The sequence below is a fragment of the Pagrus major genome, chromosome 4 (genome assembly GCF_040436345.1).
Source record: "Pagrus major chromosome 4, Pma_NU_1.0".
In the NCBI taxonomy this organism is placed as follows: Eukaryota; Metazoa; Chordata; class Actinopteri; order Spariformes; family Sparidae; genus Pagrus; species Pagrus major.
The window spans coordinates 23,265,662-23,282,439 of record NC_133218.1 but is presented as its reverse complement, the minus strand read 5'-3'; the positions used below and the strand labels follow the sequence as shown (position 1 = coordinate 23,282,439).

Sequence of the window (16,778 nt, the reverse complement as noted above, 5' to 3'; positions counted from 1 at the left end):
AAACCATATAATGACATGGAGCCATGCCTAAAGCTTGCGTTAAGTAACACTTAAGCCATCATGTCAGCTGATATTGTGTGTTAGAGGTGGATATTCCCCAAACAGCCTGGTACTAGGATTTTTTCACAGCAGACATTTTGACTTGTCGTAGTAGGTAAAGCACAGGTGTTACCAACATTAACGATGGCACAGTCAGACTGTGTACAATACCAGGACCCTGACACAGGTTAATGGAAAGCTATGGCACTCAATTCTAATATTTAGCCCTGTGCTTTACCTAATGTTAAAATGCCTCTGCACTGTTGTATCAAGTACCGATTTTATCTTTCTACAGTTAACTGGACAACACATCCAGGCTTCTTGTCTCTGACTTGATGACAATGTCACCCAGATGTCCCAGCAATTCATTGATTTGATTTTTGCTTCAGAGCTGCTGTGTGCAGGGCCAAGTCCTCTGACCAGGTGTGTACAAATACAGTATATGACAATGTCAAACACACAAACATCAAAAAGTGGAGCTCATTAAACAAATACTTAAAATAAATTCATAAAACAGGAAAAGTGTGCCTTTATAAAGGAAGCAGTCGAGTTCATGAATTCCCTTAGCTTTTTTTTTTTTAATATGTTGTTGTATATATAGATGGTTCATCCATACACCAACCAAAAGCTTGAGACCTTCACGACAAGTCCAATTGTACATGCTTCAATGATGTATTCAATTGTACTTTCAGTGCTCAAAAACACATGTCCTGTAGCCATACTGAACACCAAGAGCATTCTCTTTTTTCCTGAAATCAATAATGTTTCCGAGTTGCCCACCGATCCACTCTGTAACCAGATGTGTGACAACCAGCCGTTACAGAAGTCGCTTGCAAAGTAACAAAGTTACAGCTGTTTTCATTTTTAAATAGTCTTCAATTTAAAAAATTTGCAGTCTGATACAGAAGGCTAGAGACCTGAACAATATGAAAGTGCTAGTCATTAATTTACAGAGATCAGGCATCACATAGTGCTATGAAGTATCCAATATGCTACATATGAATACAGCTGTTAACACCTTACAAATGCCTCTGGTTGTTTTTTCAAGGCTACTTGAAAAATCAATAACCTTGGCTTGTATGTACATAAACATGAGTGTTTGTTTATGCAGAAAATAACGTAGATATCACCACTACCAGAGGTATAACCATATTACGGCCGTTTGGCCACAACAGTGATAATGAAATATTAAGTCCCATTATCAATTTCTAACTGTTAATCCCCCAATTTTGTTGAAGTGGGAAAAAAACGAAAGAGTTGCCGTCATGGTATCCCGTCCACACTGGGCTCCAGGAGACAACGTTGTTCAGAGCTTCTTCTCTTGCATCGTGCTCAAGTTCTTGGTTTGTTTTCCCCAGCCATTGGTTGCATTTTGGTTGCTTTCCCACATCTTCTGGTGCTATTTCCCCATTAGACAGATTGAAGAATGACTGAGAAGAACCAGTTCTGGAACCACTACTTAAGGGAACAACACAAGCTTTTTTTTCACTTCACTACAATCAGTCACAGAGTAATAAAAAGTAGAACGGATGACTCAATTCATTCCCGGAGCAGTGCCTCCGAAGTTGAAAGTAGATGGCACCACTGGCGCTGTGAACTTGTAACCGCCGTGTTTCTCGATCATCTTGGATTCTGTAATAAGATAACAAGGAATAGTACTTTAAAAATCACAAATTTCAATAAAAGTTGTTTCCTGAAGCTTCACTCACTACATCCCTGGTGCAAGACCACCAACAAAATTAATGCTACTTGAAGAATGGCTTTTAAATCCCTGTCCTGCATCATTAGTTGTGGATAATGATGCTTGCCTGTTCATACAATTTTCAAGATGGACCCACATCGTGTTCTGGGAACAATTTTTGCATTTCTGGTTCGATGGATTCAGGCTTCATTCATTCGTTCATTCTTTTCAAACAATTGTTTAAACAACTCTTTTCAAACCTTTCCACCAGTGAGATGTGCTGGGCTATTTTCCGTTTAGTGGAATATTTGGGTCAAATAACAAAACACAATTTTAAGAAAAGAACAGTTTTTTTTTTGTTAAAACTTCTTAGCCTATCAATGGACCAGAAATGAAAACAGTGTAACCAACCTACACTCCTCTCTCGTTCTTTCCCCCTCGGCTCTGCTGTTCTCAGCTCAGGAGTTGAAGGCTTGCATGGTTGGCTACAATGTCCAGATCACACCAGATTTTGATACACAGTTGTCTACTGTGCCCCCAGTGAGATTTACACTTTTTAGGCATTTACAGCTTTATTTTTAGTCAACAATAAAAGTGAAAATGGGAAATGAGGGCACAGCGATGGAGGGAAAAAAAAACAAAAACAACATGCCATAACAAATGGTTCTTAAGATGAGACGGTGGAGGAACACACATCAATGTTTTGTTCATGTACAGAAGACTTTCATGACAAACTTGGTCATTTATTGAGGTATTATTTTGCATCGTAGCTACGAGTGTGCAACCATCTTCAATTACACCCATAAAAAAGGTTCCCAGTCAAAAAGCTCCATAGTTTATCCAAATTTTATTATTCAATTACTTATTTTCTTTTGGGGGTGAAAATGTTATTTTTTCATCATCATTTAATCTTCCCAGACTCATCCTTTGTTGCCTGAAGAAGACACAAGGGCAGCAGATTTCAATGTACAATAATTGGGTACAGGCTATCAATACTTGCCGTATTTTAAGCCCAAGTAAATGCATAAATGAAAGTCATTAATAACAAAAAACAGGGTATAGCATGTAAAAAAAATAGCTTTATTGTCAGTCTGAAGAGCGACATCAGAGTTTAATTGGAAAATTGGGGTAGAGTCTCAGCTGGTGCTCACCGTGTGCTGCCCGTCTCTGATCTGCAAGTGTTCCAATGTCCTGAAGGTGTTTGCCCTGGTCTTCATCAAGGGCCTGTGTTAGTGCCTGGTACCATGCTGGGTCACGGGTCTGGATATCTGCATCACAATGAAGTCAGATTAGCAACCGTTGCACAACATTTGTTTAACTGAACCATTTAAATTTGATTCACAAGAGAGCGATCGACAGCTCATCGTCTTACTCTGTAGTATGGCTTTGAAGATCTGATACTCGTCCACTAAGTTGTCTTCATCATCTACAGCTGTAGTGTAGCCCTCGAGTGCCGTCTCCTCAGCGTCGTCCTCCTCCCAGTCTTCATCATCTCCGTCCTCTCCTGCCTGCTTTGCCAGCATCTCCAGGTACTCCTGGCCCTCCTCGTCGATGTCGTCCTCGTCGCTGCCAAGCTCAGCTACTTTGATACACAGAGGTTACATTTTAACTTCACTTAATAGACACCTCAGCTGATGCAACACACAGTACATCAAACACTTGTGTCTTACCGTTTTCGTCGTCCTCCTCTCCATCTTCATCATCGTCATCTTCGTCATTCTCATGCTCTGCCCGACAGGCGTACGCCCTTTTGAGGCCATTGAAGAGTAGGATGGCTGCGGGAAGAAGTTGGCCGGCCACTTGGTTGACAGCCTGAGGCCTGTGCTCAAGGTCAATGAGAGCACAGAGTCCGAGAATGCACATCTTCCTGTCGTGGAGGCTGAGAGCAAGAACAAACAGTTAGCATCACTTTCTTACATTAAAAACAGGCTCAATGCATTTATTGTGAGATATAGCAGTCAGGAGCAGGTATTCTGTAATGCTAATTTCACTCTTACCCAAGGAAGCAGTCAACATCTTTGAGCCACTGGGTTATGAAGTGGTTAGTAATAGGCTCAGTGTTGTTTGGGAAGCGTAGGTTCTCCAAAGTGTTGAGGAGAAGAGGGGGGCTGTAGTAAAGTGCAGCGATGGCCACCTGCAGGCACATAGTCCTCAGCTCGCTGGTCTTCACCTCCCGCGTCAAACGCTCCAACGCAGCAGCCACAAACAACGGCACAACCTGCAACATACAGCAAATCCATCTTCAATAGAGCAAGTGTTTATTATGAATATTACATTTAAATTGTTTTAATTTCAGGACTGAATATACGACCTTGTGACCCTTACACCTTAAAGGGGAATCTCCCCTCCTCCTCTCACACCCTGAACAGTACAGTACATTGATTACTGAATGGAAAACTATGTAATTTCTCACAATGTTTAGCTTCTCTGTAGTCTTGAGCTACCATTTTGAGATGTACATTTGTTTTTGGATACTGACCTGGTCAATACCACGCCCTTTGCACTGCAGAATGATCACCTCCAGGAGCTTGGCCGCATGGCACTCTGGGTCCTCGCCTGGATCACCTGTCAGGACCTGTGTAAAGTGAAAAAGTCAGGTAAACCTCCCAGTTACAACAAATAATTTGTCTTTTACATCATGCATCATTAATTGCATTATTTTACCTTCTTGCACATGCTATAGATGATCTCCAGGTATTTGGTGTCAGATAGCAGAGTATCTGTGTCGACTGTGACGTAGTTGTGGAGAAGAGGCATCATGTCTGAAACAGAAAAACGTTTACTTTCACACAGTTGAATTTAAAGCAAAACAAATCCCCACTTTTTCTTCCTGGACTCGAGTTCATGTGCATATCAAAACAACCAAGCATTCTCATGTAAGTCCAAGCACATACCTGTGAAGTAGTCAAATCCATCCTGCTGAAAGACTTCGTACACCAGTGGAAGGAGCTGCCACATCTGTGGTGACACCTGCTGGCAGGTCAGACTGTGAGCCAAGGACAGGATCTCCTCATAGAACTCTGAGAAAAGAAAAAAAGAGAAAGGTGAGTCATTGGCGGTATATATAATATGTTTATTATCAATAGGTCACCTCTGAGGCAAGCAGACTGCTCTAGTTCAACATGCAGGTGGAATGTGGAAGAACCTGTCCTGCTTACCCAGTACATGTTGCTGCAGCACGGTGCCAATCACCTGCAGACAGATGCCCTCCAGCTGCTGGGTGATCTGAAACATGAAGGTTAAAGTAATGAGTTAATCAATATAATGACTTTTGGGTGATAAAGCTGTCATGATCAAAGCTGTGTTAACGTGATAATACTACAAATATTGTGTCGTATCATCTAATACAAGGCGCAAAGTGCAACAATTTGAAATGTGTCTTATAACAATGTCTCCTATTTTGCCTATTTGTCAAGTACTTACTTGGTGTTCTATACACACTATGTTGCTGAGAAATTAAAATGGAGCCAAAATAATATAATTTTAAAGAAGTAAAATGTCAGAAAAATTGTGCTAATGTCCCATTTTTTCTATGATTTTAGATAATTAGCAAATGATTATTTAATCAAATTACGAGTGATGAGGATAAGCACTTCTTCATCATTAATGTTTTTTTCTTGTTCCTGATGAGTCACCTGTCCTCTAATGCGTCTACACCAACTGAACAGGTTACAGTTCCCTGGTCAAATACAAATATATTTCTCATTCTTGGCAGCATGGTGACGTACACAGACGATCCTCAGCTACTGAACTGTTATGCAATCAAAAACCCTCAGTGTAAAGCAATGCTCGGTCAAATCTAATGGCTTCTTGGCTTCGAGCACCCGCAGTCCTATGTTTCGGCAGACATGGTGGCAGCGTGCCCCGGCACTATTTCTAGCGTCTGCCTCAGCCTCTGAGTCATTTTGAACATGGTGAGAACAGAGCGTGTTCCCAGGAGTTGGTGGGTGGCTCAAGTGTGTTGGCAGGAACGCTACAGCAGACCAGAGCTGCTTCTGCAGATGAAGTGGCGCCGAGATGAGTGATCAGCCGGCAGAGTGAGTGTGTATGTGTGTGGGGCAAGCATGCTTAGTGGCTATGCTGCTAACCTCTTTGTGGTCCTCCACCACACTTAGCAATGTGTCAATAGTGTTGAGGATGCCCATAGCTGTCACAGCCTTGTCATCTCCTCCCTCCTCATCGGGCCCCGTCTGAATCACCTGGTTGAACGTCATAGCCTGCCAAAGAGAGAACAAAGACACTGTTATGATTGTGTCTGTGGACTTCAAGTACTCAAACCATCAGTCTGATTCTTTCTTTCCACATTAAATACAGGAAACAGGTCAAATCAACAAAATTTGATGGTAGCCCTCTTAAAAGTAACAGGGGTGATACATGTGACATCTCCGTACACTGAGCTCATCACTGTCTCAGTCGCAAACATTTGACGTCTGCGATCAGTATTTTAACATGGCAAATAAACGGCCAAACTGTAAAGAGCTTTTACTAAATTCTGATGGCTAAAGAGAAGAAAAGCAAATGCATCCTGACACCAAACACATTTACATGCACATTAAAATTGCACTATTTTTCCAAATATGACAATATCTGAATTTCATTCGTACCATGTAAACAGAATATTTCGCTTGGATATTCATAATTAAGGCTCATTTATGCAATACTGCAATGCTGACGTTTTTCAAAAAGGTGTCTGAACAAATGACAGAAGGAGGTTGTGTTTGTTAATCCAAGTATGCAAAGCTGCATGTAATGGAAATATGGAAAATGAATATTCATTTTCATTAGCCATGTAAGCAGTTAAGAATATTGCCTTTTGTTTGGAATAAATTCAAAAAAATATATTCTTTAGGGTCTTTTTGATTGATCTGTGAGTAACTTTCATCTCTCGTTGTCTGTGCTGCATCTGAATGAAGCCTGGGTGTTGTGCAAGTAGAACGGCTAGTTTTTTATATCAATGACTGAGATATTTATGTTTCTTTTGCAGCTCTGCAGCCTTAGGGGGGAGTATTTGGCCGCTTGATGATCGTATCATGTGAAACGATGACATGCACTTACCAAGTGCTGTGTCATCTCCACTGCTATTGGAGTGACCTCCTCACTATATTCACAGATCATCTTCTGTATGACATTGGTGAGGTCATCATTCTCTGTCTCCCTGACAATGTGCAGGAGTGCCTGCATCACTGGCCGGATGAAGGGGGTGATGTATTCTTTGGCTAAAGATCAAAACACACAAGATCATTTAGACACACACAGAAAATACAGAGATTTTTATTTTATTTTATTTTTTTTAAATCAATGAGCTTAATGACTTTACTCGCTCACCTTTCTCCTGGTTGCTGATGAGAACCTGCAGGGCAATAGCAGCCTCCACCTTAACTGGCATCTCGTTATCATTGATTAGACAAAGGCGGGTCAGCTCGAGGGCTGTCTGCAGGTTCTGGTCACTTTTGAACTTCACCTCACAGAAGTAATGCAGCACCCAGCAAGCCTGTGTGAAAACAGAGGTGGAGAAAATGTGAGAGAACTCATTAAATTACCTATAAAGCAAAGAAGTGTGACAATACAACAAGCTTGGGTTAATTTAAAGTAATGTTAACACGACTCATTGGTCTGCTTGTTTGGAAATTATCACTTACCCTGGCTCTCATGTAGCCCAGTTCACTGCGGAATAGGGGGAAGACGTGATTCTGCAGCATGAACTCCATCTGGTCCTTATAAATTTTTTTCTGTGTAGAGAAAAAAAAAAGTTTCACAAGACAGTCAAACACAATTCACAACACTTATCCTTTAAGTTTAACAAAAAATAATCTATAACTTGTTTGATAACTTCTGGCAAGAAGCTGCTCAGACCGAATCTAGATAATATGGTTAATTACAACACTGCAGTATCAGCACCTGAATATTTGGTCCACAGCTATGCAATATTTAAATGATTTCAACAAAACAACAGCCAAGTAGGCACAATAGTTTCACCATCTCTAAAAGCCCACAGCTAAACCAACTTCTGCAAAATCATTTCTTGCCCCAGTTAGACAGCATAATTTACAACCAAATGCTCATGAGGGCAGTCATGGTATAAAACAGGAAGGTGTGATGAAAATCCTATTCAGTGCACCATGACACAAAAGTTCAACACCAGATTTTGCTCAGAGGGAATCATGTTTTTTAATCTGCATGCAGAAAAGATGAACTGTCAAGGAGTTATTTCACTGAGAGCTGTTTACCTTCAGCAGGATTTCAGCCAAAGAGCCTATCATGTGGAGGGCACCATCCTTTTTCCTGGGGTCAGAGGCAGGATCAGTGAGAATCTGGTAGCAGAAGCCCATAGTCTTTTGCAGCACCTAAACAGAGCAAGAACAACAAACTGGATTAGGCCTCATTAAATATGAATTGTGGGGGCAGATGCAAAATATTTTCCAAGTTCTGAGGAAATAAAGCACCAAATAATTTCAACCCACCTCTTTTCTTTTGTTGCAGGCAGTGAAGAGGAGCGTCTGGGCTGCTGTTGTTGGAGAGATGAAGTCCTCAAACACGTCTAAAGGGGACAGCAGAGATCAGATTAATGTTTAGTCATCACTGACTCACGGGATTCCTTTTGGATGACAGGCACCAACTTCCTCTGCTTACCAAACTTCATGCGGATATACTCGTATGGATCCTCCTGCCACAGTTCCTCGTCACTGTCTGTGTAACACATGAGGGGGAACACCACATCCTGAATGATGCCCTTAAAAACAAAACGAGAAGTCACAATCAGGGAGGAGGGAACAGACTGACATATTATTGTGTCTTTCATCTGTTTGCTGAAGTTGCATCCGAGACTTGCCATATACAATATCGTGAAATGTTTCCTGGATATTCAGACGTGTTGTATTTATACCTGGATGTGTGGTTTGAGGTTTCTCCACGTCAGAGCATGTGCTATGCCCTGGTTGATGTAGTTCAGTGTCTGTTGGAGTACTCTGGGAGCCACATATTGCTTTTCCTTGTACTGGTATAAGACTTTCAGCAGCACCTAGTAGACAAATGTACAAAAAAAACCTTTTATTTTTAAACAGACCGACTGGAGAGCTGCTGCTGACATTACACCTTGTGAAGTTCTTACCTGCTGAGCAGGAACTGCGTATTCCTTGAGGAAAAGGTCAGCAAACTCTGTGTACTCTTTGGTTGTGTTGCCTGGGCTTCCATATCTGCAAAGACAGTTTTATATAGTGAGTGTTTTTGTTAAACATGTTTATACGATTTATCGAAGAAGTTAAAGAAACAGTTATTAGATTTTTACCTCTCAAACAGCCGAGCCAAAATATGAAGGGCCCACTTCTTGCACTTCCACCATGGCAGCTCAGGCCGCTCATCTTCATCTATCTGCATTGTCTCCTAAACAAACAAAAGACAAGGTTTGTACACTCCACTTGTCAAGAGCTTTTGTAAGCAGTGAGTGGCCATATTAGTGTTATATGCATTTATTCATCTCCTTACTGGAGGAACATCTCTGTCCACTACTGTCTTCAGGATCTCCATCCATTCTGTCAGGTTCTGTCTGTTGATGAGCTCCAGAGGAAGGTTGTACTGTGGAGAAACACAAGAGTTAGTTTTTCCTTTTTCTAATCTGAGCACATATGTAGCAAAAAATGGGCATTATAGATTAGAGCTGCAGAGGATTAGTTGATTAACTGATCAACAGAAATTAGCTGGGTCCAGCTTCTTAAATATAATGATTTGTTGCTTTTCTTTGTTAACATTTTTGATGTTAAGAGTCTTTGGGTTTTGGACTGTTGGTTCGACAAGAGAAGCAATTTGAAGACGTCTCTTTGGGCTCTGGGAAATTGTGATGAGCATTGTCCACAATTTTTTGAGACTTTTATATTTTATAGACTAAACGACTCACTGATTAATTAGGAAAATAATCTGCAGATTAAAAAATAATGAAAATAGTTGTTGGCTGCCGCCCTATTATCAATTTTAGAGTAAAATACTGATTTCAGTGAGCAAATCAAAACTTATTTTCCAATACTAGTTTTGCCTTTTCAACTTTCGTTGAGCAAAACTTTAAGAGTAATTTGTTTTGAAAGTTTTAAAAATACTGTGAAGGTTATCATTATCATGTTTTTAGTCTTAAAACAAAGTAATAAAGTGAATCCATTCAAACCCAAAGAGATAAAATGTCAGGTGCTGCCAGATTACCTGGAAGAGGGCGTAGAGGATTTTGAAGATCTGTTTCTGAATGAGGACAGAATCACTGGAGTGATCGGGGAGCAGCTGGATGAAGCGTTCCTTTAGCATGGGCATGAAGATGTGCATGGCGGCCACCAGAGGCTGACGCTCTTCTGGTTTCTTATATCTGTATCACACACACAGGTTACACATCAGCCACAATGTTCAACACAATATAAAGGTGAAGATCGAGAACTCTGACTCACTCATAGTTTTTGACAAGCTGGTAAAGGCAGAGCAAGATGCCCAGCCATCCTGCACTGTTGTCTGACTGCAGGTAGAAGCCAATCTTGTCCACGATGGTCGTCCACTTGCCAGGGTAGTCGTGCTTGATCATGTGGTGGATACACGTTGTCAACTGGACCCTGATGAGTTTAAAAAAGGCAGTTATAGATTGGGCGGTCTAAAAATCTCCTGACTGAACTCCGCCAGCAGGCTGTGTGGTTACCTGATGCGCTCGGGGGAGTGGATGATGGCCTCCACTATGTTGTCTCGAATGAACTGCCTGTCCTCATCGGGGATGTTATTGACAGGTGTCTCTGTGCCTGAACCGTCTCCATCACTCCAGTGCTGAGTTATCATGTTCTTAAGGTAAATCACACCTAGACAGATAGAGGGAACAAGTGGATCTTTCAGCATTTGTGACCATACCTCTGAACACTAGTATTTAGTCAAATAGCTTTTAAATAACCACCAAGCGATAGGAGGAGAAAGTCACATGACCGAGCAGCCATTTGTGTGACTGCCATGTGATGTGCATCTCACATAAAAGCAAAATTGAGATTCAGTTGATTTGTTCAAGATAAAAAAAACTGCCAATTTCTGTTTGAGATGTTTAATTGGCAAAAATGACAGTTATGAAAAACACAAGTTTGTGACATTTATATTTATTAGAAATGTGACATTCATATTAAATTCATAATAATCACCCCCTGAAAAAACTCCACAAACTTTGTTGCGCATTAGAAAACAATTAGCTCACCTCAAGCTGCTTTATAGAGGAGTATCAAAGTAACTAAACCACTATGTATGGTTTTAAAACGAAAGTGTACAACCTCATGCAACCCTCAGTTTGTGCACTCATGGTACAGACTGTATTAAAGTCATTCTGACTGTGTACAACACAGCGGTGTAAATTCAGAACCACCTAAAGCCGAAGCTGCAGGAATCAATTCTTCCATCTGCAGTTCAGTAGTTTTGAATGTGGCACAAGGGTGTCAGCTGGGTTCACATCTACATTGTGGGGCCCCGTTCTGAGTTCTGTGGCTCACAGGGGAGAGGCATCTGAGGGCGCGGAGGAGTGAGGGCTGGGAGGCGGACGTCAGACTGCTGACACAAATGTCTACACCGCTGGCGAGGCAATCATAATCCAGCCTATCAATGCTGACAGAGCATTAAACCCCCCTCCCCTCTGCCTATGACCACCGAACTACACGACCGCCTAACGCTGGAAAGCCACTAAGAATCTGTCACCAGTTTGATTCATGGAGAAGAGGAAAATTACTTATTGTAAATGAAAAAGGCTGCAAGCTTAAATCATGAAATAAGCATACACATATGTAGGGATGTGCTTGATTAAATGTTGCTTCCTAAAGATTTTTTGTCAAGTAAAATATTATTTTGTAAATGTTATCTGAAAGCTTTTATGTGATCCACTTACAAAATTAAGATGATCTGGAGTTAAATACTAGAAATATGACTAGCGACACCAAGGAGGTACAACTATGCTGTTCCAAGATGAAACTTCATTAATGGTCCTCAAAGCAAAAATGACGTGACTTTTAAAAAAAAACTCAAGAGCAACGTGTCGATGTCTAGCAGCTGAGTCATTTTTCAACACTTTGACCACCAAACACAAAACTGAAGTTACCGTCTTTAGAGTCTGTTGGCAGCAAGAAATCTCAGAAGGAGACATCTCAAAAACTCACCACATACTGAACAAGCTGCCAATACTGAATCAAATACAACTCAAACCCACATTCAACGACACTGTCCAGAGACTGTCTGTTATAAAACAAATATTAATGCGTTTGATCAATCTATTCACTGAAAATTATGTAATTACTGTCAATCAAATAAAATGATCATAAAAGAAGCAAAGAGACCGTTTCCACAAAAAGCGACAGCCTTTTTCATGTTGGGCTGCCTACCAACACCAACCCAGACAGAAGCTTAATGAATAACAATCCCGAGTGATTGACTGAGTGCCAATACAACAAATTCAGTCGATGTACTACGTTTGAGCTTCACTTGTGATATTATTCCGACAGCTTCTGTGCAGTCTGGAGGAGCTGCTCCTCCTCTATTCTGCTCTTAACCCTGTCAGACATTTTTCCTACAGCTGGAAAAGTAATTTATTGCACTAAAGCACAGCTCCAATAACGGCTTAATTTGCTGGGACAGTTATGATGAATACTTGGGGAGGTGGACACACAATGATTCAGATGCTATCTGTGTACTTTTTCCAACAACTCTGGTCAAGATTGTAACTTTGAACATTGATTTTTTTATTCCCACCATGGGCACCTTCCTCACAGTGCAGCATTTGACTAAAGCAAAACAAGCTATATTTAACCAACTCCACGTGTCCACTGCACTTCAGTGTGGCACTTTAGCCTCACAAAAACACTAGTGTGAATCATGTATCATCGCTACATTATCTTTTTTGAAACTATTATATAAGTGACCTGTTTAACTTGGGGTCATGGAGAATATCTAGTCCATTTGTCATATAATGCAATCTGACAAAATTGGAGTCAGATGCAGGATGAAGGGGTAAGTCGCACAGAGAGTGTTTTGGTATCCTTATGTGGCTCTGGTTGATACAGGGAGGGGGAGGCATGGATTGTGTATCATAACATCGTGTTTTGAAAATAGAAGATGACAATTCAATTTCTTAAGCTAGTGTTAATTTTTGTACGCTCAAGGGTTAGTGTTGTACTAAAAAAAAAAAAAGAATTCACAGGAATTTGAGGTTTTTATTTGGAGATTGAATCTCATTCTCAATCTGAGAGCAAACCTGATGGCATATTCATGTCTTATCCAAAATATGGATACGTGATAAGGAAATTTAGATTGCCGGCTATTTATCGGTGGCTGTTTGCACCTTGAATGTCAGTTTTTCATCCACCAATAAACACAGAGAAGAAGAAGTAGTGTTCATGGCACCAACCTGCTGCACCTAGGCAGAACCACACAGTGTAGACTAAAGAGCCAAACATGTTGTCACTGGTGTTGATGTTTATTGCAGTTTCAGAGGAAAACAACATGATTTTAATTTTTTTGTTTGTTTTGTTTTTATTCACCGTCTACAAGGGTTCAAAGACAGAAAAGTTTTTAAGAAGGCAAAAAATGTACTTACCTCTTTAACCCACTGTTAAATGTGTTGAAATGTGAGCAAATCAGTGTAATTGCCTTTGGACCATGTAGGAGAATAACTTCTATTTTCTGTGTTTACGTTTTCCTATAAACACCTAACCGGTTTGTTTTTAATCTCCACCTCAGCTTTTGTATTCACCAAACCAGGATGACACCAATCATTTGACTGTAAGGACGTGCAGGTCTGGCTCCTTAGGCTGTCAGCAGACTGCAGGGACTCCATCTTTTTTTTCCGAGTAATTTTTTCATAGAATATTTAATATTAAAAATCACATGTTATACATTCCGTCCCGCTCAACATAACATCTTTTATTAACATGTCAGAGTGTAGACTCACCTGCTTGCCTGACAGGCAAATCCAGCTGATCAGACATGGTGACACGCAGCAGAGTGGACACAAAGTTTACCTGGGTGTGACCCTGTGAATCAAAATTGAAAACAACAAAGTAATCGGTTATAAACACTGAAACATTTCACATCTCGGACGGTTCATACCATCTTGCATGAAGTTGGTTTCATACCATTTTGCATAAAACCTACTTCAAGCTGTTAATGGTGCACTACTGTGATGTGCTTTTGTATTGTACGGAGACTATTACAGTGGCTTTAGGTTACTTGGTAAATATACTGCCATCAAAAGGAGCTTGGGGGTGTTGTATTTTTGACACGGTAAGTTGAGTACACATGGTTTGGCATGCAAACACAGTTGCTAGGTGACTAACAATAAAATCGGTTATTGCATTGTCACCTTTTTAAAACTGATGAATTATTTCGTGCTTGCATTTTTGTATTATGTTTACAAAACAAAAAAGGACAAAGGTAGTGGATACGACATCACCGAGGTGTTCAATTAAATATCCTGATAAACACGGATGGTCACATCAACCAGCTGGGATACACAGCAGTGCCGTCTTCTTGGCATTACAAATCCAAGCCAATGTTTGGATCAGCAGTTTACAACCCATATATTTCTGGGTTATTGCTCCTCCACGACTACAGCTGCATTAGGTTGATCCCTGTGAACTTGTAATGGTGACAAATTATGGAGATGACCAACTGATAAATCCGATGTTGGCATCTGGATGGTCAGTAATAAATAAACAGCTGATTTCAAACATCATGCTGGTATGTGTCAACATATTTCCCTAAATGTATTTAAGCATTTTCTTAAGCCTTAGTCAAATTTCATCTGGCCATTTTCCATAAAAAACCAAGTCAGAGTTTATGACTAAGCAAAGCACTGTATTTAGAAACAGATTTACTCCATCCTCCTCCAGAAGACAGGATTTTTTTCCCTCTAAACTCAACTCCAAGAACACTCTCCCTCTCAGCTTTGCCATTCAAGCAAGACATCACTATCAATGCATATGTGGGTGTTAAAAAAAAACAAAAAAAAACACAATCCCCTTGCAATGGCAAAAAATAAACATGGAGGAGGGGTTACTGTATGGGGGCAAATCATACTGAACACATGTGCTATGACTGCATAACTATCATCTGAATATATAACACAAAACAGGCCTTGGTTTTTGTCAACTGTCCACTTTAAATATACTGCCAGGGCCATTAAGGAGCACAGATGTAGAAGAAGGCATTGTGATTTGACTGTCTAATGTCATTTGTCTCACACGCAGACCAGTTGGGCTTCAAAACAATTAAAGGCCTCATTACTGCTGGCATTTAATCTCCACAACCAACAATCAAGCTACAAACATCTTTGGTGAGAGGTTAGGAAAGCTTTCAGGTTTTTTTGTAAGGCACTTCATTCTCCTCGATCGTATGTCAAATGACAGATTGAAGGCCTGAAAAAGCCACAATCTCAAGTTATAGTCAAATGTGCCCAGTTCAGTTTCAATTGTAGCCATTACGTTTCTGTCTGACATTACATTTCCACAGCGTGTATCGCTTAGAAAATAATAGTTGTAAACACTCCAAAGTTTAGTGATTAATAACACCATTAAAAATTAAATGTAACCCATAAGTGTTGGATGAGGAGACAACTTTTTAAAACTACGCAGCCGGGCTGCTGCCCCAAACAGGACCGGGCTGCTAACTTAGTTAACGTTAGCTCACATGGAAGTCGGCTAACGTAAAACTCCATTTTATGATATTTTTTCACTTCGTAGCTATAAAGTCACCGGTCATATATTAAGTAGGGCAACTGGAAACTACGGTGAGAAGTCGGCTGTTGTAAATCTTATCCCTTTATTAAAGATTGTCATCGTTTCAGGGCTTGTCACAGTGACACGTGAGCAGCAGCTATGTAGCAGAACTATGGCAGCTCAACCAACAAGTAGCCAAGTTAGCTAGCACATATTAGCCTCATGGCTAAACATCACTATCCTGCTGTTAAATACCCAATTTAGCATATGCCCCGCGTTCACCAAGCATCGCTTGTTGTGTAACACGCCTGCCTTGTTACTGTCGTGTCGTGTCAGCCCTGAAATAAGCCAAAACTATGCCGAAACTGTGTGCGACGAGCTAACAATTATGAGGGTTAGCTTGTTTAGCATTAGCGACACAGCTGGCTCAAGATGAAGCTCACGTTGACGTTGCTTACTGGCACACGAGTGTGTCATCGAAATTAGAAAAACGCCATTGAGATAATGCTAGCGGACAAGCTAACGGTAGATACGAGTGAGGGTGTAACCACTACATTTATCGATCAGCGGGGTTTAGCTGTTGATCTCAAGGTATCGGCAGCAGAGCCCAGTCTGCGTGATCGCACCATCTTGATGTTGTGAACGGCTGAGGCCCGATCCGAGACCGCGCCACAACCTCCATCGCAATTAATGGCTAATCTCAACTTTTACCTCGTTCAGCTGTCTTTCCGCGGCCTCCCGCAGATTGGGGTCCATCGTGCCCCGAAGGGCCTCGACCAAAGACTCAGGATCCATGACGAAAACTCTGTTTACGGCTCGGATTTTAATATTTCAGAGGTCTATCAATTCCCAGTCACTGCGCACATGGACGCACGGCTCTCCGGTTACCCGGCGCGAAAGGAAGCAGTGAATGAAGTACCCGGATAGATCAGCGCCAAATTTGTGCAACACGAACTTCCGGCGACAAGATGGACACCGTGGGAGTTGTAGTTTCCTGCATCACTTGAACTAAAGTGCTCATACGAGATTCAAAGATGTGGGGAAGGTGACCCCACTACTGGTTAGCTACATTTCAGAAAAAAAATGTTTATTTTCCCTAATTTAATTTTTAGCTATAATAATCAGACATTTTAGATACATTCACACACTTCAAACAGTATTTCATGTGTGTGATGTGCTACACTGGCATTACTGTGTGCTTCCCAAATGTTATTGATGTAAACTGACCTTCAGCTACATCAGAAAATATTACACATTATAATTATTTTTTTGTTTACCAATTAGTGTTTAGACTTCTGTCACCATTGAGCAGCTGAGGGTTACACACCTTTTGTCACAGGTCATGCTTGTTGTTGGGCCCA

General features: G+C 40.9%; 1 protein-coding gene across 3 annotated transcripts; it reads right to left on the bottom strand.

Annotated features, from left to right (window-relative positions):
* Window positions 1-597: 597 nt before the first annotated feature.
* On the bottom strand, window positions 598-16,329 carry ipo7 (importin 7). Of its 3 annotated transcripts, none has more exons than XM_073463960.1 (25): window positions 16,129-16,329; window positions 13,653-13,734; window positions 10,386-10,539; window positions 10,144-10,302; window positions 9,908-10,064; window positions 9,203-9,292; window positions 9,006-9,100; window positions 8,829-8,913; window positions 8,604-8,738; window positions 8,351-8,450; window positions 8,182-8,258; window positions 7,948-8,064; window positions 7,360-7,449; window positions 7,046-7,211; window positions 6,776-6,936; window positions 5,809-5,937; window positions 4,879-4,945; window positions 4,615-4,740; window positions 4,385-4,482; window positions 4,200-4,295; window positions 3,718-3,938; window positions 3,391-3,599; window positions 3,093-3,299; window positions 2,872-2,988; window positions 598-1,671 (listed from the first exon to the last, which is right to left on the bottom strand). In XM_073463960.1, exons 1-25 carry the CDS (start codon window positions 16,210-16,212, stop codon window positions 1,574-1,576), a joined length of 3,120 nt encoding a protein of 1,039 aa, XP_073320061.1. In that variant the 5' UTR covers window positions 16,213-16,329; the 3' UTR covers window positions 598-1,573. The 3 variants fall into 3 exon arrangements, with proteins under 3 accessions (XP_073320061.1, XP_073320060.1, XP_073320063.1); XM_073463959.1 differs by having other exon boundaries at window positions 1,499-1,671; window positions 3,093-3,302; window positions 16,129-16,317; XM_073463962.1 differs by lacking the exon at window positions 598-1,671 and adding an exon at window positions 2,549-2,654 and having other exon boundaries at window positions 3,093-3,302; window positions 16,129-16,321.
* Window positions 16,330-16,778: the final 449 nt, after the last annotated feature.

What these genes read in the sequence shown, in the direction of transcription:
- ipo7 (XM_073463959.1), bottom strand. Translation starts at nt 16,212, where the DNA reads ATGGATCCTGAGTCTTTGGTCGAGGCCCTTCGGGGCACGATGGACCCC. An exon ending in TGGAGATGACACAGCACTTG is followed by an intron (nt 5,938 to 6,775) that starts GTAAGTGCATGT and finishes TCTCTTTGGCAG; the next exon opens with GCTATGACGTTCAACCAGGT. An exon ending in AGAGGAGGACGACGAAAACG is followed by an intron (nt 3,303 to 3,390) that starts GTAAGACACAAG and finishes TGTGTATCAAAG; the next exon opens with TAGCTGAGCTTGGCAGCGAC.